This window comes from Poecilia formosa, unplaced genomic scaffold (assembly GCF_000485575.1).
Source record: "Poecilia formosa unplaced genomic scaffold, Poecilia_formosa-5.1.2 Scaffold36, whole genome shotgun sequence".
Taxonomy (NCBI): Eukaryota; Metazoa; Chordata; class Actinopteri; order Cyprinodontiformes; family Poeciliidae; genus Poecilia; species Poecilia formosa.
The window spans coordinates 2790895-2814286 of NW_006799975.1; the positions used below are offsets into that span (position 1 = coordinate 2790895).

Here is a 23392-nt window from a genome sequence, read left to right on the forward strand (position 1 = left end):
AATAAAATTATATACTATATCAATTTATCATAAGACTGTAAAAGTGGTAGTAATTAGACCAGAGATAGAAAAACTGGCCTTTATTTAGTCTTTTTACATATGGCTTTAGCTTTTCTTTTATTACAAACAAGTTTTACAAAAAGATTCGGACTTCTGAATCAAGCAGAGGTGGAAAACAAAAGAAACAAAAAAAACTAAGAGGCTGACAACAATGACATGTTTGCCATCAGAGGCACCCCTGTCCACCGCATGGCTGCGGCTGACAGCAACTGGCCATAAAAAAGACAGCAAGAGAACATTTTGTCGACACACGGCAGCAAAACGGACGAGACGAACCAGATGGACAGAGGTGGTGACATTTTTTCCAGAATCACAGGAAGAAAAAGCAAGAAACGTAGAGCCGACACGAGTCCCTTTTCTGTGCCTGACGAGGCTCATTTACATCACGACAGTTTACATCTTGTAGAGCTTCCGACCGTTGGTCTGGAATCGCCGACATCAGAGCAGGTAAAAAGAAGGCCGCTTCACCCCATTCGGCCCAGTGTTGTGAGCGCCACCACCACAGGATTTCTAAACTTCATCAGTATTTTTCCTACAGGTCTAAGGACTAAATTACAGCTCCTTCAGTTATTTAATTCAGCGGAATGAGAAGACGTTATCAGAAAGATCAAATGCATACATAGAAATCATCAACACCTCATCACATTAGATTGCACTGCATTAAAATTTCAGTTTTCAAGGATCCACCAAACTGGCACATGATGTGTATTAAAAACAAAAAAAAAAGTTGTTTTCAGACACGTTTTTTTTTCTTTTTTCTTTTCTCCTGGTAAAGTTCGTCAACGGCGACCGTCGTTCCAAATCCCTGTCAGAGAAGGTGTTGCATAAGCAGGATGTGAAGTCTCTTGCATACGTAGGCGTCTCATGTCTCTCTCCTCGCCTTCTTCTTCTTCGCAGGTTTGGGCACTTGGCTCTCCTCGGTTTTTTCTATGGAAACGAGGGAAAGAACACCTTCAACGCATGAGGCAGAAAGTTAAATCATGGAAAACTAGTTTTGAAAAGTTGAAGCATTATAGAACTCTTTGATTACAAAAAAACCCAACAACTGATTTTTCTTTTAGTTTTTAAGTACTTTGCAATCTTCTGGGAACAAGTTCGACTTCAGCATTTAAAAAGCCTAATCAAAGACATTTTGTACTTGTCTGACCAAATTACCCTGACTCCTATAATGAGCTCAGTAGATGAGCAGTTTCACCAGGTGTTTGCTAATTGCTGCTGGCTAGTCTGAAGGAGCTGAGTGGAGCGTTGTAGAGGGCTGCTCTGTGAGGCAGAAACTTGGAAACTGCAGCTCTGAGGAGGAGCTGCGTCTTAAAGGCGGAGCTAGGTCCTGCCAGGTCTTTTGCACAGGTGAATGGTTGCCATGGGAGATTAAAGTATTTATTGAAAATTTATGAAAGAATCAAGGCAACACTCCACATACGTTATAATGTAATGTGAAGCTAAAAAAAAGTTGATTTATCCTGATACAGTCCCTTCAATAATTCCTATTAATTGTCTTACAATTTTTCTTTTTTACCAAGTAGAAAAATTAAAATAAATTCAATTTTTGGTTGTTTACTTTGAAAACAAAATTTACTGATTTATTAGTTTTTATTTAGAAAAAGTATGACTACACTCTAAGTATAAGCAAAACATGCCTGAACAGCGCCCCCTTGAGAAGCACTGGACCGAGTGTGACGTTCTTACTTTGCTGTGTCGGAGCAGGAAGGTTGTTCTGCTTGGCAGCGGGATCTCCATCGGTTGGCTTCTGTGGCACTTGTGTGACGGGGGGTTTCTGGGATATGGTGTCCTTCACGGGTCGATCTCCTCTCGCCTGTTCAGAGAAGGAAATGAAAAACTTTTACATTATTATTATTGGGGCGGGTGGAGGGGGGGAGCTGAAAAAAAATCTGTACAGAATAAAGATGGACCAAAAGACACTCTGCTTGTGACGGTTAAGGTAAATTATCTTATTTCAACCGTTTGCTGAACCCAGACGAGCTTATGAGGGGATGAGCCATTAACACGGCTTATCCGATCCCGTGCCCCCTCCTGCCCCGGCCGCCCCACTGACCTCCACAGCAGCTGCCTTGACAGACTGGACGGCAGCAGCATTCTCCTCAACAGGTGGTGGCTTCTTCACCGAAACGGCAGGTGCAGGTGCTGCTTCGGCTTCCTTCGCCAGCTCGTCCACCTTCACAGGACGCGGGACAGAGGAGGAAATTAAATTGTACTAATTGGGAAATTTAGCCAAGTATGAACAAGTTCAATGATACCGTTTGATTGATTCCACAACCAAAATTACCTTAGAGTCGTCTGAATTCCTCCAGAGGTTAGAGTTTTATCTTTACCTGGCCAGGTGTTCCTCCTTCCTCGGAAGTCTTCTTCTTCTTCTTTTTCTTCTTTTTAGTTTTGGCCGCTCCATCAGTAGTGGCATCACCTTTGTCCTTATCATCTTCATCATCCTCCTTTAAACAATAAAAGGGACAAACAAACAAAAAAAAAAAGTCTAAGAACTGTAAACACTAAACAGAAAAAAAACAACGCCTTGTAAAGGTACTTGGAACTTCTTCTAAGTCACAAGTTGTATCAATTTAGCTTCCTCTTCAAGAAGTTAAAATACTCTTGAGTTACTTTGGAACCCAAAACTGTAAAGAATTATATTTGGAAATGCTACAATTACTTTGGCAACTTTTATACCTTACAATATATTAAGATGTTAAAAAACACACCTGGGGATGGAGATGGTTTTTGTATGTCAAATGTCCATTGTGCCAGGAGTTTTTTTTTGCTTTTTTTTTTGACAACTTTTTGAACTTGTATGATCAGATGAAGTTAACTTTTGTTTACATTCAAGTTGTCAGAAATTAACTCTTATTATTTTGTCCACATCTTTGCAAGAAATAACACATTTCTAAAGAATCAAGTCAGAAAAGAGTTCAGGAATAAACCACCTATTTCAACCGTTGCCTTTTCTAAAGAGTATTTTTGGTTTTGGAACATAAAAGCTGCAGTGTTGGCCACCTTATTATTATTATAATTATTATCGTTACTTAATTTTTTTTAACTGAACCGAAACACACTGAATTCTGAAGCACATCTACATGTCAAGGTTATCATAGTCAAGCTAGCATAACCGACCTACTTCCCTCTCCTTCACTATGTTTTTCATTAAAACTTTTCCTGAGCTGGAAACTGTGACTCTCTTGGACCTTGTTATCCAATTGTGTTGACAGTTAGTAGCAAAGTACTGCATTCCTTTTTCTTTTATATATCAAGTGTAGATTTAAGATTTAGCACGTTATGTTGACAACTTGACAGCTAAAACCAATGGTAGTCATCGTCAGTGAGTAGCTTTTTTTGCCCTCCAGCAGGAAGCTGGGTGGTTGGATCTTGTGTGCCCGACATCACGCTGCAACGTATCTATGTTTGTTTTTTTTTTTGGTTTTTCTTTTTACATAAAATCTCTATCTACAATGAAGTTTATATATTATAATGTAGCAAAATATGGAAAGGTAGACCCATCATTTAGTTGATTAAAGTTTCCAGCTAACTTCCATCAAGTTAATCAGGATGGTGTGGACTCACAGCCGCTGCGATCAGAGCAGCCTTGTCTGGCTCAGGGAGGAGCGGCTCCTGAAGCTGGGCCGGCTCGGCGGTGGGCTCCTCGTAGTTCCCCCAGGCTTCAGATGGAGCGTTCCAGTCAGAGCTGGGGTCGGCCGAACCTCCGTCTGGAAAACACACATATTGACCGGCTGGATCTTTACCACGATGGCACCTTACTTCAACAGAAAGGCTTTAGGAGAAAAAAGGAAAGGAAAGAAAAAAATAAAAGCATAGCGTACTGAGTCCAGACCACTCATCATCCACTCTGGACTGATTGAGCCAGGTCAGGTCGCTCACAGGTTGGGTCTCTACAAAACACAACCAGTTCATCAAATAAATAGAGGAGGAAAAAAAAGAAAAAAAAAAAGAAAAGAAAAAGAAAAAACCCTTAGGAGACTGCGCCATCTAGTGGCGACTGTACAAAGTGAGCAGCAAACTTACGAGGAACTCCCAGACTGCTTAGAGACACCAGATTGAGTTCTGGTGATGGAACCGGCACAGCCCACGACTCTGAAACACAGACACACGTTTCACACACACACAGTGACAGTGCGGCTCAATTCAGTTACTAAATGACTGAAACTCAACCAAGAAATCTGCTGTATTTGTATTTTCCAGTGGGTCAGGGATAAACTCTACAGACAAATATTAAAGGATCTTGGGCTCAAACGGGTCTTTCAAATGCACAATGACCCAAAGCATAGAGCAAAAAAGATTGCAAAGTGTCTTAAGCACAACAAAGTCAATGTTTTTTTAGGGCTGATTCCAGTACCTTGGTTATTAAAATTCCTCGAGGAAAATTTATCTGCTTCAAAGCTTTGTTAAATTATGTTTATTCTGTAGCACAGTGTGTTCCCCTCGGATTATTTGTGGGGGCAGTGCTCTTACTTCCGCCTATGAGTTGTTGTGAAGCCCTAGCAGGGTGGTGGTGAATTGTTCGGCGTTTTGTGAGGGTTTGGGGACAAATAAGGATCGTTGAATTTTGCGGTGCGATGGTTGGAGTGTAACAAATTTTCTGCTGTCGGAACGATAGGAACGAGGAATGAGAGAGAGAGAGGATTCCTCGATTAATCGTAAAAATATTCTATAGACTACTCGATTACTAACATATTATTTTACAACAGCCCTAGGTTTTATACATATCAAAGTCCTGATCTCAGTTGTACTCAGTTGTATGAAGAAGTTGTGGGTAGATCTGAACAGGTGTGTGAAAGTGAGGCGGCCTGCAAAATGGACTCGGGTCAACCTGTTCTGTCAGGAGAAACGGATCAGAACTCCAGAAAACTACCGAGGAAGGAAACCCAAAAAGTCATACTGTTTGTAAACCTCTGATTTTGAACACACTAATAAAAAAATTGCCAACATCTTGCATTCTTGTAAAACAAGAGAAGCTTGATCTGATCAGGTCTCTTGATTTGGTTTAATTTTATCAAGGAGGATAAGAATAACAACAATATGAATGTGAAACGTTTTAGACATGTTGAAAACAAGTAACATTTTATGTTAGATTTATACACAGAATCCTCCCTAAAATATATTTTATTTTGTGCTTGTAGTGCAAAAAAATGTAAAAGTAATATCTAAACATTTCTAACTATTAATATCTCTCCAAAACAATGTCATACCAAGTAAAAAAAAAAAAAAAAGAAAAAGAAACATGTTTACCATCTGAACCTGCTCTCCAAAGTGAAGCCGTTTGCCTCTGGGTTGTCCAGGAGCTCGTCTTTGGAGCAGCGCTCTGTGGTGCGACCTTGACTGCCATATCAGCGGTGGCAGCGGCCACCTCCGGCACCACGCTGCTGTTAGCTAACAGCAAAGAATAAAAATGAATAAATAAATAAATAAATAAACAAACAAACAAATAAATAAATAAAAATAAAATAATAATTAAAAAACACAAAATAAACTGCACTGGAAAGACTTCAGATTTCAAGGATTTGTGTCTGTTCCCCTACATAAACCTGCTCTCGCAAAGGGTTGAGAGTCTAAATCAATAAGTCATCAAAGTGAGACGCTTGTGCTGGTAATTACCTTGAGAGACAGCAGCTTCAGCCTTCTCTGCCTTCGCTTTTGCAGATTCTCCTGAGAACAGAAAAAGGTCAACAAAGGTCACGAGCGCCATCCACGCGAGGCTGTTTTCAAAGGGTAAACGCACTCGGCCCCTTCAGGGAACGCTCACAGAAGATTTAATTCCCCATGGTAATCATATTTTTAGTAAGCCTCATCAACAGGAGACCAACCAGGGAGAGGCGAAAACAAAAAAACACACAAAATAACTGAACTTGTTCAAGCCGCCGTGGGCCACAGGAAACCTTCACATTTCATCTGAAACCCGAGATAACAACAAATGTAACCTTTTTTCTTCTTCTGGCTGGCAGGAGGTGCAGGTGGCGCCGCGGAGGCTCTGGGCTGCTCCAGCGGAGCGTTCACAGGTGTGTCTCCTCCTCCAGGACTGGCGGAGCCGTCGCTCGAGTTCTTATCTTTCTTGCGCTGCTCACGTTTCTCCTTGTTGCTGACCTTGGTCTCCCATGTGCCTGAAAACGCACACTTCACAGCGTTAAAGGACTGACTACAGTTCAGAAAGAACACGGGGCTGCAGTTACGCATGAAGAGTGCTGAAGCATTTAAATTTAATGCAAGACATGAAAAATTAATTCATGTAATACAGATTTACATCCATTTACCACTGATTAAACAATTTTTTAAAATATAATTTTACCTTCTTCTGGTTCTTTGCCATCCCCAGTTGCTGCCTTGGTCTCCTTCACAGATGGTTTGGCCTTCTTTTTGGACTTCTTTGTCTGTAAATATGCAATATGAATAGGGTTAAAATGTAAAATTTATTACACAAGTACAAGAAAAAGGAAAAACATGGATAACACGGTGACAAGGGGAAAAAATTCCCTGAAATTCATAAAGACTGTGCTAAATCAGCTAATGTACTGAACCTCATATTTCAATCTATGGACTTTCACAACGTGGAATGGACTTTCCTGCTCTGTATTTATATGAATGTACCAAAATTGCGAAGCTTTTCTTAGTAGGGTGCAACATTTGACACAGATGTAATCAGGAAAAGAAATGTTTCCCATTCAGAATTACCTCCGCAACCTTGTCGGTCTTGACTTGCGGTGAGGGAGCCTGGTGATGTGGCACTCTCTCCTCACACGCTGTGGCTCCTTCCTGTGCTTCAGCAACAGCTCTCCCATTCGGCTGAGCTTTCTAAGAATATACAGAAGAAGAATAAAGAACGCCATAAAGTCTCAACAGTCAAACCAACATTTAGTTAGGAGCTTCTAATAGAGCCAACTCCCTCTCGAGCCTGTGGCTAGCTAGGTTAGCCGTCACATTGCTGCAACTGTCACAGTGGCGTTAGCCTGTCAACTAGCCCCGCAAACGGCGCGGTTCAACAGCCCCGTTTTCATTCACCCACCTTCTCTGCCTTCTTCTTCTTTTTCTTCGGTTCCTCCGCTTTCACGGGCTTACTGGCTCCCCGTTTTCCCTCGACCCCGTCGTCCACAGAACTTACAGCTGGTCGCTTCCTGAAGATAGTCCGGCAGACTGAGGCCCACAGGGCGACCATCAGCAGTAGCCCGCTGCATGCCGCAAGGAGGATTATCCATGGCGGAATAAGCTCCGGCTTCAGTCCCACGTCCACGCCGAATTCGGAGCGGAGCCACTCCAGGCCTTTGGTCAACAGTTCATTCAGACGGCTTGTAAGCAGCCTGAGCTGCTGAGAGGCCGCGTCCTGCCACTGCTCCATCCCTCTTTATTTCAGACAACAGACTGAGTATTCACGCTGCGCTCACCGCTACTCGCGGAGCTAGCAAGCCACGCTAGCTAAAAATAACGGAACGATTCCGACATGATGGCAAACAATGAAATCATCAGCCAGCAGCATCGGCCAAGATGGGGACACTGCTGACTCACAGGACCTTGAACGCGCTGCCGAGAGAGAGTATATCAGCTAACTGGCCAGTGAGCCAACGGTTATCATTATTAGCTTATGTGCCCTTAATCTGAACAGCACAATATATCTAATGTGACCGCGCGAACAGCAAGTTCACCTCATATGGCTCCGTTATGACTGGAGAAATGCTGCGTTCAAGGCGGTAGGAAAAACCAACATTCCAGGCTGTACACCGTATAAACGAGTCGTAGTAGTGCAGTAGGATTCCAAAAAAAGATTGAATAAGCTTTAGATATTGCTCCACAAAACACATAATTAAAATATTCCGACAAAGACAGGAAAGTAGTTGCATGAGAAACTAGCCCTAGATTCGTGTCACTAGATTCCTCAGTTCAATTATTTTACTGTACAAAAATAGCCACACATAATATGCCATTCTGTTTTCATAGATTTTACTTTTAAATTAAGCTTGTCACCCAAAGACATTAATATAATTCCATACTTGATTCAAAAACAAAGAAATATACACCAGCTGTTAAATGGGACGGTGCAAAGACCTGATTAGTTGAGGCACGGTTTACAAAAAAATAGTCAAAGATTTTCTTATATACATTTAAGAGAATTGCTATATTTTCCTTCAGTATTGTTTAACATTGTTGTGACAGAAAACATACTAATCTATTATAATAAAAAAAGGGCATTCTAAATCAAGCCAAAGAACAAGCTGAAAGCTTATAATTTCAGTCACAAACATGAATAAGTCAAATAGTGCAAACGAACCTTCTAAACAAAAGACGCGAAACACCATGGACAACTTATTTACATCCAAGTTTATTTTGAAATTCCCTACTCCCCCTGTACAAGAAAAAGAAACTTTCCACAAAGGCAGCAGTGATCTGTCAGAGATAGTACTTTCATAGGAAAGGAAACAAAATATCATAACCACAGTGTCTTTTTCGTCCTGTTCATATGTCTACTGCTGTCATCTTTGGCTAGGATTTTCGGCTGACAGCTTCCTGGCAAACCCAGTTCCTGGGAAGCAAAAGGTTTAAGCCAATAGAATAGAGCGGTGGGCTTTACATTTTACAGTGCCAATGCAGGAATGTTATGGACCTCTTCATTACCACAAAGAAAAAACTATAAAAATTAAAATATGCAGTTTGTGTTCAGAACACAAACAAATATTAATTGATGGGGAGACAGAGACCATATGTTGAATTTAATAAAACTGGACAAAAAAATGAATCTACAAAAATGGAACTAGGTAAATATTACACAACAACCTTTTTTTCCTCTTTTTTTTATTTCAGCTTTCAGTCGGACCTCTACACAAAACCAAAATTCTTGGTTTTAATTGCTAGCAGGAGTTTTTGTTTAAGGATCTGTTTAGAAGAATATAGTGGCACGTAGAGACGTGAGATGCAGGTGTTGGCTGTGGGGAGGTGCTGGTCGTCTGGAGGCCGGATGGTAATGGAGGGCATTGGCTGGAAGCCCTCCTCGCTGGCTGGCAGAGAGGGGCTGGATGTCCAGAAGTACACCTGATGACCAAACCAATGTGCTATTAAAGGTGCAGTATGTACATTTTATGAGACTGTTTATTTTTGTTGTTTTTTTGTTTTTTTTTTACATATGTGTCACCATCTCGTGACAGTGTAGTATGAGACACATAATCTGGAAACATTGAGCTCTCCTGCCTTATATGGACCTGCCATCATATGGAGAAATTCACTGCTCAGAAAGAAACAACCAATCAGAGCCGGGAGGAGGGGCTTAGCGCTGTTAATCATCCTCGTGTACCTTACTCTGTTCTACAGCTGGTTCACCACAAAAGTCGTCTGTCACAGATCCTAAGGTTAGCTAGCAAGGCCATCGTTGACAGGCAATAAGCAGTTTTTCTGTTTCTCTGCTATTGGCGCATTCACAAGGGTGATTAACAGCGCTAAAAACCGCCTCCTGGCTTTAATTGGTTGTTTTTGACCAGGAGAGATTAATTTTTTCAGACCCAATAGTAGCATAGATGAGGTGGAGGAACTCTTCCTCTATCTTTTCACAGACTCAAATGGGTCTTTTATTAACTCAAATGGCTTTTATTTGACTTTAGATTATAATTAAGATTAAGTCCATGTGGATTTGGTCTATGGTTGAGAAAACGAAACGCGTGTCCAAGACAAATATACTTAGGCCTATTTGTCGTACCGTATCCCAGGAATCATTGACCAGTTTGAATTAGGTTCATTTGATTCGTTTGTTGGCTCCACATGAGAAATTGAAATGCAGTTCCTGGAAACAGTGGTTCCATAAGGTAGTAGTTCAATCATTCATAGGAAAGTTGAAACCAGTAAAGTATTCAATTTGGCAAGAAAAATGCAGACACTTATTTTAACTGCTAAGTATTAATTCCTCATTTCCTGTAGATTGATAACAAATGTGATACATTTCTCTCAAAGTTTTTTTTCCAACTTATTTGCTTGTATAAAAGACGCGGTACTACTGTACTACCATTTTATTCTACATTTATGCAGGCCGTTTTAAGCAGATGCTGCTAATAAATAAGGTTCACAAAGATTGAATGCTGGTTTTTGCAGTGCATCACAAAGCTCACTTTTGATTCAGAAACAACATTTGAGGAAATTCACTCATGTTTACTGAACTCTTGATATAAGCATTATTTTATTAGATCTTTAAAAAGCAATTATTATTTAAGAAAGGGGTTTAAAACGGCAAGAAAACTTTACATTTCTGCAAATAAAATATTGCAAAAATGTAAATCTCCCATTATATCAATTTATAATCATTAATTCAAGGTTAATTCAAGGAAAAATAAGAAGAACTTACCAAATCTTGCCTCTCGGTCATACTCATCTTTTCTACTATGGACCAAAACCATCTTTTAAACTGGAGTAGTTTATCTGCATTTTCCCCTGTAAGACAAGTGTTTTTACTTAATACGCTGCGGCAGAAACATTAAAAAGGAAACCATCATCAGAGTGGAGCCAGGTTCAGCGTGGACTGCGGTGAGTGACAGACCTGATTCATCGTTGAACGAAGTGAAGCTGATGAGCATCTGAACGTTGACTTCTCCACAGCCGTTAACCAGCAGCCGGAAGTCTTCAGCCGTCAAATCCTCCAGGGCGTTTTTAGGAAGAACGTCCAGCAAACCTTTCCTCATCGCCTTTCAAAGAAACGAAAGGAAAAATTTTTTTGGCGAATCTCACGACATTTACCCAGAAAATAAAACCCACCGGTCAGAAAGGCGACATTAGTGTCTGACTCACGTGGAGCGGCTGCTCGGCCACCACCAGCATCCTGTGCTCTGCGTACTTCCTCACATACTCGTAAACGTTGTGTGGAGTTACCGGCATGTTGACCCCGCCAGACAGCAGCTCGACCTACACCATAAACAAGATGACTAAAGATGTGTTTTTATTGAAATGACTTATTTCAGGCAGGTTCACTTAGTCTTTACTGATGTCTTAATCAAATAATCATTTGTTTAATTCGGTTTATACAGTTTAAACTCAGGATTTACAACCGCAATCTGAAGTTAGGCAATCTACATGCCAATGGTCCCTTTTGTTTTTGTCTAGGTCATAACATCAAATATCTAAAAATCAACCTTTGACAAAAATTAAAGGGTGCCATTTTATAGCACAATCAAGTAGATATGTTTACTTCCATTGTTATCAATATGCTACAAATTTCAAATATGACTTAAAAGAAAACTGACTTTGTAATGTAACGCCTTGAGATTGGGCCTCCGTCTCTATAAAAATAATCCTGCTCTTTCTGAAACTCCACCATCAGGAAGTCATTAAAACATGGCTCCTCCAATAAAACCCTTTAACATTTTAATTTTTTTTTTACCAGCATTTCACTGAGAAGTAGCTCCTATAATGAGCTCTGCTGATTTGCAGATCGACCAGGTGTTTGCTAATTGCTGCTGGCTAGTCTGAAGGAGCTGAGTGGCGGAGTGCAGGGGAGGGCTGCTCTTGTGAGGCGGAAGCTTAGAAACTGCAGCTCTGAGCTGCACCTGGTTGCCATGGGAGATTAAAGGCTTTCTCAAACATGGATGAAAGAATCAAGGCAACTCTCCAGATATGTTTTTACCGAGGGAATAACTTTATAACATTATGTAAAGCTAAAAAAAAAAATTGTTAATTTTACATAATATTACCCCTTTAAATTTGTTCAACAAATCAAAGATAAAGATGAATGTTCTTCAAACTTTAAGTTTAAAATACTATTTTTTTTTAAACTTCTGTAACTCTGACTACTAGCTGCTCCCTTAGTCAGTTTGTGTATTAAAACAACATGAACAGAGGCTGGTACCTGTCCCGCCCCCTCCTCCTTGCAGAGGTCGATGGCGAAGGCCAGATCCATGGCAGCAAACACAGCGTCTGCTTCTCCTGTCTGCGAATGGCGGATCAGCTGCCGTAAGCTCTCGTACATGACCGGGTCGAAGAACGCAAAGTCATGCCAGTTCACCTGCAGTGGCAGATCACACATATGTTTGTTATTTCATTCAGAAGGAGAAACAGATGTGTAGCAGCTGCAAACAGATAAACACAGCAAAAAACTCCCTACCTTTCTACCGAGCAACACTTTGATCACGTGTCTGTTGAGCGTGATCGGACAGAGTTCATTCTGCAGCAAGCAGAGCCCCAATATTCTGAAGGGAAATAAATGTCACGGATTATTACAGGTGCAACATTTTCACCTGACCTGCAAGGACATGGGATTCAGTTCCTTTCTCATTTACCTGCCAATGTTCCTGAAGCAGTTGAGTCTGGCCTCCGTGTTTTTGCCCGGCCGGGGGGAGTAAAAGCCCCGCTTGCCGGGCTGGTAGAAGAGGGGGGCGTTGTCGTCGCCATCATCCGGATCGTCCAGCTCCATGTCGACGACGCTGCGCGTTGATCCGTGGCGCTTACGGTTATCCTGCTGCTATAATAGTAGGGAAACGCCTTGTTAATTTTGAAATCTCAGATAAATCACACTTTTATTTATTTCGTTTTTTTTTTTACAAGTGATGGTGAAAAGGAGGGAAAAAAATGGGTTACCTGTGCTTTTTCAGAGGCTTCAGGAAGGCCCAGGTCCAGGATGCTGTCAGCACCATTTTCCCTAAACAAGAAGAGTTTGATGTTGGTTAAATGTTTTTTTTTTTCTTTCGTTCACTTATTGTTTTAATCTCCGAAGTGTGAAAAAGTTTGAGAACTTAACTGGAAAATGCTTGAATTTTACTGAAGGACAGCTAGTTGAACCCTGTAGGAATCCCAGCAGTGTCTCTTCCATGTAGATGAACTCTACGTTGATTTTTATCATTTAACCAACATCAGACTTTAAATTTGCTATTATATGTCTGGCTCGGATTATTACTCTTTATATTTTTGGTGGTAGTATTCTACATTCAACAGCAGCGACATTTTAAACTAAAATAGCAAAATTTCAAGTTCTGAAACTTTGAGCCATTAGGAATAATAAATATTCAAAAATAAAAGCAACAAATGTTCTCAGTAAATTGTCTGACATTTAGCAAATACAGAAATAATTAAGGTGATTTTATCCAACGTAAAACAAGAAAAGTTTGTCTTGTTTTAACTTGAGATAATGAGGAAAAAAAATATATGTCTGTATTTTTATTATTTGTATGAAAATATCTGGTATAACTACACATAGTACTTTCCGAGTTTAGGCTTTTAAACAAACGTTAATTTGCACTTTATTACAAAACTGTGCAGTTTGAATATCAAGCACTTTCCAAATCTTAAAACATGTAGTTATGAATTGAAGCATTTTCAAGGATTTCAAGCACCAGTTTGAACCCTGTTTTCATTACACGCCTGCTCCGCGAGGTGAGGTGGATTTACCTTCCATGTGCAATGAGAAGCTCCATGGCTTCCTCCACTCGGGCCCTCAGGGAATCCTCGCTGGCCAGCAGCAGCAGCAGCTGAGCAGGAGAAAGCTCCAGCAGCATGCCGGTGATTTTACTGGCAAACGCCTGCAGAGAAAAACGCATTAAATTACATCCAATCACTGAGAAATAATGCACAACTCTAAAATCCCTCCAGATTTAACAAAATTGATGGCTTGTTACCGGTTGCATTGCGTGAACTCGAGGGTATAGCCGTTCACCAAGCGCCTGTCTGTGTGCAGGCAGGGGGTCAGGCTCGTCGCTGGGGTTTCCCTCTGAGGAAGGCCTGAACGGCCGGGTGTCTATCGACAGCTGCCTCCTGGAGTCCCTACGGACCAAAACAACGTCAGAACCACAGAGGCACCTATCTGATATTAATATCTGTATAAAAAAAAATTAGATTTGACATCAGTGACAATGGACCCGAACCATAAGGGCAGATCTATTCACTCTAATTCTATGATTTGAACTCTCAGTGATATTATGCTTTATTAGTTATTTTACATTATATTTAGAATTCCTATTGGTATTTTCTGAACCATTTGGAAGGAGGTTTGTTGTGGTTTATTTTTACATCTTTGACTAAAGATAGTCAACCTAATATATCCATCAGCTGTATTTGAAGCTTGGCGGCTTAATGAGAAATTAATCATTCTGCCTTTGTTTTAAAATAGTAAAAATTGTTTTAGAGCAGTTAATATCAATACAAGATTTGTGTTTTTCTAGGGGGGGTTAAACCAGAAACACTGTATTCCAAAATGTTCTTTATCGTTTGCTCTTAAAGCAGGAGTATAGAATTTCATTAAAAAATGTTTTTTTTACATATTTGTTAAAACCATCACTCCCTTTTCCCAGACCCAACTACCGAAATGTGCCACTCAGTCACATGTAAAAATACTGATTTTTATAAAAGTTAGATACTGCAGCTTTAAACAGAAATCTGAATCAGAAGGTCACTAAAACTGGAGACTAGAAACGAGAATAAATTTGTTCTGGTACGGTTCCATATCTTTCCCCCCGCCCCCACCCGGCTGCTCAGCGCTGACCTGTCTCGGTCTCTCCGAGATCCCGCTCGAAGCCCTCCACTTCTCCGCTCTCTCTCCCGATCTCTGTTTCTCAACCTTTGCATCAGATCTGGAAGGTTAAAAAACAACAAAACAAAAAAAAAAAAAGACAGAAAAGAAAAATAAAATAAATTTTCAGTGGGGGGGGAGTTTTGTTCAAAAATACATTTACAACAGCAAAATGAAATATTTCCAGCATGACTGAAGCATCATTTATGGCAGGATAAAATGTCGTAATATGCAATAGTTTCTATGTTTGGCATACTTGAATTGTAATCGTGATGACACGTACTGCTGGCCTGCATGCCCTTGCTGACACTCTGAACGCAGTCCAGGTTGGGCAGCTTGTCGTTGGAGAGCAGCGCCAGCGCGATGGCCGTGTAGAAGCTGCGAGCCACGCCGCTGCCCTCTCCGGGCTCGTCCTTGAACGTGACCTTGACCCGGTGCACGGCCATGGGCGTGGTGGTGCACCGCCTGCCGAAGTGGCCGTTGAGCTGCCGCATGGTCTGCTGTATCAGCTGGTCCCGGTCGCGGTCCACCTCCAGCGCCAGGTCTCGAGACTGGAGGTTCCTCAGCTTCTCCATCTCCCGTCGGAACTTGGACTCCTTCACCTCAAAGCCGCCCAGCTCTGTCAGGATCTGGGAAACGAGACAACAGGATGGTTATCTCGAGCTCCAACAGTAAAAAAATGCTTTAATGAATGGAATAGATGCAGTCGAGAAGATGCTGGACGGCACAAACAACTTTAACATATAAAGTAGAAGATGATCAATAAGTCTCTGAGCTTCTAGGAATTAAATAAATATTAATTACGCTGAAACAATCCAAGCACAGCGTGTTGAGGTAAATGACTTTCCTGCTCAAGTTAAATGCTCAAACACAACATGCAAAAAAAAAATAAATAAAAAAATCTCTAAAAATGTTGGCCAAGTTTTCTAGAATTTAGCAAAGAAATATTTTTGCTCATTCTAACCGACCTGAAACAAGAGAAATCTCAAGATGGTGACAAAAAAAAAATTATCTGCCTTTTTATTAGGTGTATGAAAAACATGTGGTTTCAAATGTAAATATAGGCTTTTAATCAAACATTACATTGCACTTTATTGCCAAACTTTGGAGTTTGAATGTCAAGCACTTCATGGAGAAATCAAGCAGCTTACCTTGAAAATACCTAATTAAAATTGAAGAATTTTCAAGATTTTCCTCGTTTTGGCTAGCTTCTATAAAAACAAATCAGGCTTACAGATCCAGGCTCAGCTCCTACATCCTCCATGAAGACGCGACCGAAGAGCTCCAGTGACAGGCGCCAGCGGCCGAGCAGCATGTCGTGTGAAATCATCATCCCCATGAAACTGCACTGCGGTCTGGACAGCAAGAGGCAGAAAAAAAATTAGACGCATTTTCATTTAGACCTTCACATTCATGATGCATTGAAAGGGAATTGTAGCAGCTCGCCTGAACGACGGAAGAGGAGGCCCGTCGCTCTCTGTGAGGCCGATCTCAGCCAGGAGGCTGCTCTTCAGCTGGGCAGCGAGGTCGCGGGGAGACGGACCCGCTTTCGAAGTGTCCATCTCCTGCTCGCCCAGCGCCTGGTTCTCTGTGCTCCGCTGGCCGCTTTCCATACTCATGACGTTTTTTAGGTTGGCGGTGTACGACATCTTTGTAGGCAGGATCTGTTTTAGTGAGGAAATGGGAGGCTCTTCAGTAACGTCAGACAATTTAGGAGATATGGTTGCAGTATGCAACTTTTTACAAAAATATGTTTTTTTTTTTCATATTTATTAAAACTTTCGCCATGACGTAAATGTATGGTATTAAACAGACAACTTGTTAAAAAAAGGGGTGGGGGAAACGATCTCTTCTTCCTCCCAGTGTTACTTTTCTTGTCCGTAGAAAGCACTTAGTCAAAAAACAGCCAATCAGAGCCAAGAAGAGAGTCGTAGCGCTGTCAATCAGCCTCCAATACGCTGCTCTATGTGCTACTGGTCAGGTTTCAGACGGGAAATCTCGTAAAACCTTTTTAGACCAAACATGAATTCAGAGTAAACAAACATGGCCGACTGCGAAGAAGCAATGACGATAGTTTGTGGATTATTTAATGGAGAGAGAAAAAACAATAAAACACAACAGACAACGACGTCTCCAAAGTCTACTGGACTTTCAGGTGCGCCATAACAATTGTTTTGCCTTCTTTGTCTAAAACTCCCCTCTGTGTTTCCATCACCTCGCTTTCTGATTGGCTACACGTCGCATTCAACAGGCTGCGTTCTCATTCACCACATATGTTGTGACATCAGGCCAAAACAAACCAAGATTTTGACTGTTGAAATTCTTCCAATCAAACCAGATCACTCTTAACACACAGCAGGAATCTGAGTTATGATTATTTTCAGTCATCCCAATAATCAGAGCCTCTAAGATTGAAATCAGGACAAAAATCGGCATAAAAATCTCAATGCATTAACAGGTTATAACTTTTACTGTCTTAGTATCTTGATCCAGGAACTAATCCATAACTAGTCAACAGCGCTCCAGCAGCATTGCAGTAATTAAAATCTACATTAGTTGTTAGCATCGGAGCAAAGAAAGTCCATCCAGCCGCCCAGATATGTCATCATGGAAACCAGAAATGCATTGTCCTTGTAGTAATGGTCTACCACATAATGCAGTCCTTTGTGATTGTGATGTTGGTTATGCAATGAAAATTTTGACTCATGCAGTCCCAGTCATACATTTAAAAAAAAACAACTGCAAGTATTTGTCTGGTGAAGCTGGGGGGGTGAGGGGGCGGGGTAGAGAGGGGCTGGTGGTTTACCTCCAAGCAGTTCCTGTCCATGCTCGTCTCAGCCAGGCCTTTGGTTGTCATGTAAGACGAAGAGTACAAGCCCTGAGAGGGACGGCCAAACAGATCCTCCTTTCTGGCGTTTGGCTGTTTGGTGAAGAACCAAAACGGAGTTAAAGCCACGGAGAACAATTCCCCAGACATTCGGCACAATGGCAGACATAAACTTCTGAGTGCAGTTAACGTCTGTAGTGTCTTGGTCATCACTTTGAACTGTCCTCTGGCGAGATTTGAGTAATCAAAGTCATACTGTCGCAAACACAACATTACTTGGCACTCTTCGATTCATGAAAAAAAAAAACAAACAAAAAAAACAAACATCTAAAGCTATATCGCTTGCAGCCAGTTTTAACCATCAAGAGTTTAACCAAGACTCTGAATGACTCTAGCTACACACTTTAATCAGGCCTATAATCGGCTGCTGTTCCAAGAAGCCTCCAAATCAGCTGTATACTGGCTGTGAACAGATCCCAGATCAGCCATACAGGAGAGGAGCCTGGTCACGTTTCACGTCTGGAAGTCTGACCTGCAGTAGGTGGGGCTGGTCTGCCAGTGGGATGGCCTCAGCCAGGGGAACGTCGAAGGGGTTGGGCGGGATGCAGCCCAGGAAGGTCATAGAGTCCGAGCGCCGGAAGAACGGGTGGTTCTGACCCGTTTCTGCAGGGACCGAGTCCTCGTCCTTGTCCTGCAGGGTCGAACCTGTGGTAAGAGAGAAACGGAGATCAGCTGAGAATATAACGTGTGTGATAGATTAAATGATTTCACAGCAAAAAACACTAAATCTCACCAATTACTTTTGGTCTTGGCTTTAGTGTAAATATATTACTTCACTTAAAAAAAGACAAAACTAACTTACAAGTAATTTTTCAGCAGTACAGAAGCTCGTTTTAAATAAATAATTCCTTAATATTGACAAAAAGTACTAGTTCCACTGACAGATTATTTCACTTATGGGAAAAAGTGAAATAATCTGTCAATTTTCAGTAATACTAAGGAATTATTGACTTAAAACAGGTAAGAAGCTAGATCAAAATACTTTGTAAGAAGTTGCATTTTTGCAGTATTTAAAATTCAGTGAGTTTTTTCCCTTACTTTGATTGGTGTCTTCATCGTTCTCGTGCTCAGAATCCTCATTGTCTAAACCGAGCTCCAGAATCTCTCGATTCCTAAAAGAAAGAAAAAAAAAAAGGGTTACAAATGTGAAGATTTTAAATTAAAAAAAACTTTTTGTCAAAGCAATACACAGAGCCCAAAGTGGGTAACCCTTTTCGTCTAAATTCACCTTTTTCTTTCCATCTGTGGCGTGTCCAGGGTGGTCTGCTGATTCATGGCCTTTATCCAGTAAATGAGGGCCTGGAAGACGTAGGCCACGTGTTTCAGTGAGCACACGTCCAGAACAGGAAGCACATCTGAATGCTCGTCATTGTGGGAGCGCATCAGAGACAGGGCGTAGTTCAAGAAGTCTCCCCGTGCCGACATCATGCCCTGGCGAGCCGTCAACAGTGTGGCTGCTCTCCTGAAATTCAAAAAGAAATTGTTTTATTTCAATTGTACGTTTTAGGTTTTTTTAAAAAAACGGATAAATCTGCTGGGAGACTCTGATACCTCCGCCCTTCCAGAGTGCGGAGGCTGGCCTCCTCCCGGGCCGTCATGCGCTCACGGCGAGCCGAGTGCTGTGAGGCATGAAGCGGGTGGCTGGGGTGGCCGGGGTCTCCGGCAGACGACAGAGCTGAGCCGTACCGCAGCTGGGCCTCAGTGGAGTCCATGATGGACACCATCCAGTTCCAGGTGGGAATCAGCTTTTCCTCCACATAATTCTGGAGACAAACAACAACTCTTTAGTCAGAACCCCACCCAAATTGTTATGATGGAGGTCAGTGTGTTCAACAAACTGATGGGTTACGTTTGATCTACTCTGTCAAAGTTTATTTAACCTGTGGGGTTCCCCAAGGCTCCATACTCGGCCTATAGTTGCTTTCATTTTAAATACTTCAAGAATGTATTATTTCATCATCTAATTAAATATTTTACAATTTATGAGGTAAATCAGAAATATATACCTTATAAACCCATGTAAAAAAAAAAAAACAACACTGCCTGGTTGGGTTGGCCATGCAGTCAGTAAAACACAAACGATAACTGCAGCCCAACGAATGCATCAGCTACAGTATCGGCTGTTTTTTTTAGTCTCCATGGATTCCGACCTCACTCAGAACTTGTGGGTAAAAACCAGAGATGCAATGCTTTTATTCCCATTACCTGCAGGTTGACTGCGTCCTGGTAGGAGAGCTTGACGGCTGCAGGATACTGTGAGTAGACGAGATGATTGTACTTGGGAATCAGACTCATGAGGTCAGAAATCTGCCTGATGACGATGCTGTAGGCGCGGGCCAGGCTGCTGGCCGAAGTCAGGTAGCTGCTGGTGTTGCTGGCTTCCAGCGCTGCCGCCGCCGCTGCTGCACTGGAGCTGATTGCGCTGGAGCGCCGCAGGTTTGTCGGGTCGATGTATATCAAGCCGGTAGAGCTTGCTGTGTGAAAACACGGTTGAAATTGATCAATTCTTTAAAAGCAAGAGTATACTCGTTTCACTATTGGCGAGCTACAGACCGGCAGGTGTTGAGGAGGCGGAGGGGCCGCTGCCGCTCGCTCTCTGGCTCGGGGTGTTCCTAACAGCCCACTGCATGGAGCGAGGCGCCTGGGCTGCAGTGTTGGCGTGTGAGGCGCTCGTCGTCCTCTCCAGCGGCTCGTCCAGCAGGAACGTCTCCTGGTCGACATCGTCGCTCTGGCTGCTGCTGCTGTCCGAGTCGCTCGAGTCGTTCGACTGAGAGTCGTCCTCCGAAAAGAAGGCAGGGACACTGCTAGCACCTTCAGCAGAAAGAAAGACAAAGGGAGAGAGAAAGAAAACAAGTTCAGTTGTTAGATTTAAATGTCTAACTTTTCATTCACTCACATTTACACAGACAGAAATGCACATGAGTAAAATCACACCACTACAAGGCAGAACACTGCAAATATGACAGGAATAAAAGCAGAATGTCTAATGAAACCTTGGGTTGAACAAACTGTGGTTTTAGATTTTTTTTTTCTTCCCATATTAAAACTGTACCTAGAGAGAAATATTAGGGCTAATCTGATAAGAATCTGAAAAGAAAAAGCCTCAGCAATATTAGTAGATTATTATGGCAATGTATTAGTTCCATTGTAGATAGAAGAAAATTTTTTTAAATATATATAAATTTCTATCTAAAAATTACAATTTTGAGATTAATCTCAGAAATATTCCAGAAAATGACATTTCTGAGTTTAAAAGTTCCAACTTTTTCTAGAAAATACTTGAAATTAATCTCAAAATGTTAGGTTTTTTTTTTGTAGGATTTTTTTACTCCTGAAACTCAGAAATGTCTGTGTTTTCTAAAGAAATTTTCTGAGATTAATCTCAAAATATTTTCAAGAAAAATTGAGACTTTTTGCTTGAAATTTGAGACTTGGAAATTTCCAAGTTTTTTCTAGATAAAGATTTTTTTTTGTCAGAGATTTACTTTTTTCCTCATCTACAATGGCCTTGATACATCAGAGGATACTGTACAAAATTTAGACAGGGAGGGAAAAAAACATCACCACAAAACACTGGCAAAAACTGAGTTAATTCTTCTGTTATTTAGGTGAAAGATCGACAAGACAACACTTGTGATGAGAGACGCTCTTTAGCAAACATGAGGCAATAGTCGGGACGAATCAAAAAGGGGTCAAACCGAACGAACTCTCAGAAGGAAACTGTGTGTGCAGTTTGCAAAGTCACTCTCGCCCTGAAATCTGTGTGTGCATTGAAATGAAGAGGAGCTCATACCAAAAATAGGAAATGCCAAGGACACCCTACTGCCTGCAAATGAAATACACGGGGTATTCAGCCAGAGGTAGTTTGGTCTGGTGTATCATTAGCTCTCCTAAACAGAAATCCCCCACAAACCAAACTGCTTCCCTGAGGAATGACATCTTCTTTAAATCAGGAATAAAATATAGAAATTGTTTAAATGCAATCGTTTTTTTACTTCTCCCATAAGACGTTTCCTATAAAAGAAAGATTTCACGTGATAGTCAAGAATTCTTTATAAAAGGTTCTGGTAAACAGTTCTGGGTAATTATCGTCTTACCGTCAGTAGATGACTCTCTTAGCATCTTGATTTAACATAAGTCCAAACTAGTTGGTCCCAGAAGCTAAAGCTAGCAGCTAGTTAGAGAGGTGACCAGATGAGATTTCTAAAATGTTACATGCATTTCTCATTTTCATGGGTAAAGCAGCTCAAAGGTAAAACAGCTTTCGCATAAGCATATTTTAAACTTCTTGAGATTGCATTTCTTTTAAAATTCTTACAAAAATGGATGCCAAGAGAGTCATCTACTGCAGGAAGGAAATTATCTGCTTAGAATAGTTTAACACAGTCTCAAAGAGTCTAAGCTTTCACTCTAGAAGTAAATCTAGTATTAGTTGATTAGATGCCCAAATAAAGCTGCTGATCAACCTGCTTCAGAGCCGGCAGTCGCTGCCGTGACGACGCTTCTGCGACCACTGGCGTTGTCCTGATTGCTGTGGTTGCTTTCGCTGTCGCTCTCCGTTTCGGCGGCTGCCAGCAAGTCCAACTCCATGTCACTTCCTGAACGCACAGACAAATCAACATGATAATGCTGACGGGTGTTTTTTTTTTTTTTTTTTTTTTTTAGTGATAGAGTCAATTACAATATTAAAGCTCTACAAAAACAAAAACAAAAAAAAGTGAACTAAAACTGTCTCACCATCTTCGTCGTGCTCGTCATGTTGACCTTCAGCTTCAGCATTTTCCTCCCCCTGCTCCTCCTGGTCATCATGATGGTCTTCCTCACCAGCTACTCCTTCTACAACTTCAACCTGAGAAACAAAAACCAGTCAGATCCCCCCCAAAAAAACAAAACAAAAAAAAAATTGATTGTGGTGCAAGCAATCTAACTGTACAAAGTAACATGTAAAAACATACATTATGTTTTTGCAGCTCCCTGACTACAATCCAAGAATAAATTACATAAATTAGGACAAAATGATAGATTTCAAATTAAAATCTACTTTAGATGCAACACAAAGTGATCTTTCCAAAAACTTTCTGATTTCTTTCTATTTCCACAAGAAGCAGCACAAATAACATTACTCATTAATCTGTACTCTAAAGTCCATCTGCTTTTAATTGCTGTATTAAAACTTGGCTAAAAAGCAGCAAGTGTTTTCTAAATGAACACTGAACAAGATTCTGTTTTTATAGCTGAGAATAGACTAAATATTTATTCACTTTTCTTCAATCAAGCCCAAAATAATAAGAAAACTGGAGGGAGAAAGTTTTGGACCTGCAGAAAAAAAGAGATTAATTTAAAGCGTTCAGAACTAGTACACTGCCATAATATTCTACTAATTATGATTTAAAATTAATATTTCTTGATCTGTAGTTACTTTTGAGCTGCTGACTTTGGCACACATAAAGAGTATGCTTGCACTGCAAGGAAATGCAGGAATTCTCCTTTTTTAGTTACCAAAACCCAAAAGCACAAATTGTTCCAATTGTTGCTGAATGTTGGTGTAAAAAAATGAAGAAAGAAAGATGGATTATTGTCATTGTACTGAAGCAGAACAACAAAATTCAAAACTGCAGCTTGATGTAGTATTCATGTTACAATCAGCATAAAAAGACAATAAGATAAAATCAACTTTAAAAGAAAATACAAGTCAGGATAAAATAGAATAGCATGGCTGTTTAATACAGTTATGGCAGATGAGGGAAAAGTTCTTAGTAAGTCTGGAGGTTCTGGATTGATTATATCTATAACTGATCAAACATGGCTACCCACCTCTTCCACATCGGCTGACACGATGTCGTCCTGCTCCTCGTCCCGTCCCCTGACGGGCTGAGACTGGCTGCTCCGTCTGGGCTGAGGGTTCCTTATGATGTACGAAGCAACTGTTTGGATGGAGCTGGAAAAAAACAAAAACAACAAAAATCCTC

The 23392-nt window shown here is 41.0% G+C and overlaps 2 protein-coding genes across 11 annotated transcripts in view; both read right to left on the reverse strand.

Moving 5' to 3' along the window:
- Positions 1-64: 64 nt before the first annotated feature.
- LOC103136996 (protein LYRIC) lies at positions 65-7746 on the reverse strand. Of its 3 annotated transcripts, none has more exons than XM_016670648.1 (13): positions 7079-7745; positions 6748-6867; positions 6365-6446; positions 6000-6179; positions 5677-5727; positions 5311-5451; positions 4087-4155; positions 3885-3953; positions 3628-3770; positions 2391-2507; positions 2114-2233; positions 1747-1873; positions 65-1011 (listed from the first exon to the last, which is right to left on the reverse strand). In XM_016670648.1, exons 1-13 carry the CDS (start codon positions 7406-7408, stop codon positions 923-925), a joined length of 1638 nt encoding a protein of 545 aa, XP_016526134.1. In that variant the 5' UTR covers positions 7409-7745; the 3' UTR covers positions 65-922. The 3 variants fall into 3 exon arrangements, with proteins under 3 accessions (XP_016526134.1, XP_007550553.1, XP_016526135.1); XM_007550491.2 differs by having other exon boundaries at positions 65-987; positions 7079-7744; XM_016670649.1 differs by lacking the exon at positions 3885-3953 and having other exon boundaries at positions 7079-7746.
- A 618-nt stretch (positions 7747-8364) lies between these two features.
- ubr5 (ubiquitin protein ligase E3 component n-recognin 5) overlaps positions 8365-23392 on the reverse strand; it is a 45165-nt gene continuing 30137 nt past the window's right edge. For 4 of the 8 annotated variants that reach the window (XM_016670646.1, XM_007550497.2, XM_007550495.2 and 1 more), the window contains 24 exons: positions 23238-23361; positions 22161-22272; positions 21890-22021; positions 19977-20234; positions 19629-19897; positions 18975-19186; positions 18652-18885; positions 18462-18535; positions 17896-18068; positions 17343-17456; positions 15983-16200; positions 15771-15891; positions 14793-15165; positions 14510-14597; positions 13647-13791; positions 13420-13550; positions 12613-12673; positions 12315-12496; positions 12140-12224; positions 11885-12040; positions 10831-10944; positions 10583-10727; positions 10391-10476; positions 8365-9093 (listed from right to left, as the gene is read on the reverse strand). In XM_016670646.1, coding sequence (XP_016526132.1) covers positions 8881-9093; positions 10391-10476; positions 10583-10727; positions 10831-10944; positions 11885-12040; positions 12140-12224; positions 12315-12496; positions 12613-12673; positions 13420-13550; positions 13647-13791; positions 14510-14597; positions 14793-15165; positions 15771-15891; positions 15983-16200; positions 17343-17456; positions 17896-18068; positions 18462-18535; positions 18652-18885; positions 18975-19186; positions 19629-19897; positions 19977-20234; positions 21890-22021; positions 22161-22272; positions 23238-23361 — 3820 coding nt within the window. In that variant the 3' untranslated portion in view covers positions 8365-8880. The remainder of the gene's footprint in view (positions 9094-10390; positions 10477-10582; positions 10728-10830; positions 10945-11884; positions 12041-12139; positions 12225-12314; positions 12497-12612; positions 12674-13419; positions 13551-13646; positions 13792-14509; positions 14598-14792; positions 15166-15770; positions 15892-15982; positions 16201-17342; positions 17457-17895; positions 18069-18461; positions 18536-18651; positions 18886-18974; positions 19187-19628; positions 19898-19976; positions 20235-21889; positions 22022-22160; positions 22273-23237; positions 23362-23392) is intronic. The other 4 variants (XM_016670647.1, XM_016670645.1, XM_016670644.1 and 1 more) reach the window with 3 other exon arrangements.

Coding starts and splice junctions, on each gene's coding strand:
- LOC103136996 (XM_016670648.1), bottom strand. CDS start 7,408: ATGGAGCAGTGGCAGGACGCGGCCTCTCAGCAGCTCAGGCTGCTTACA. Junction 6,180..6,364: donor TGGCAAAGAACCAGAAGAAG/GTAAAATTATAT, acceptor GTGCGTTTTCAG/GCACATGGGAGACCAAGGTC. Junction 5,728..5,999: donor CAGCCAGAAGAAGAAAAAAG/GTTACATTTGTT, acceptor TTCTGTTCTCAG/GAGAATCTGCAAAAGCGAAG.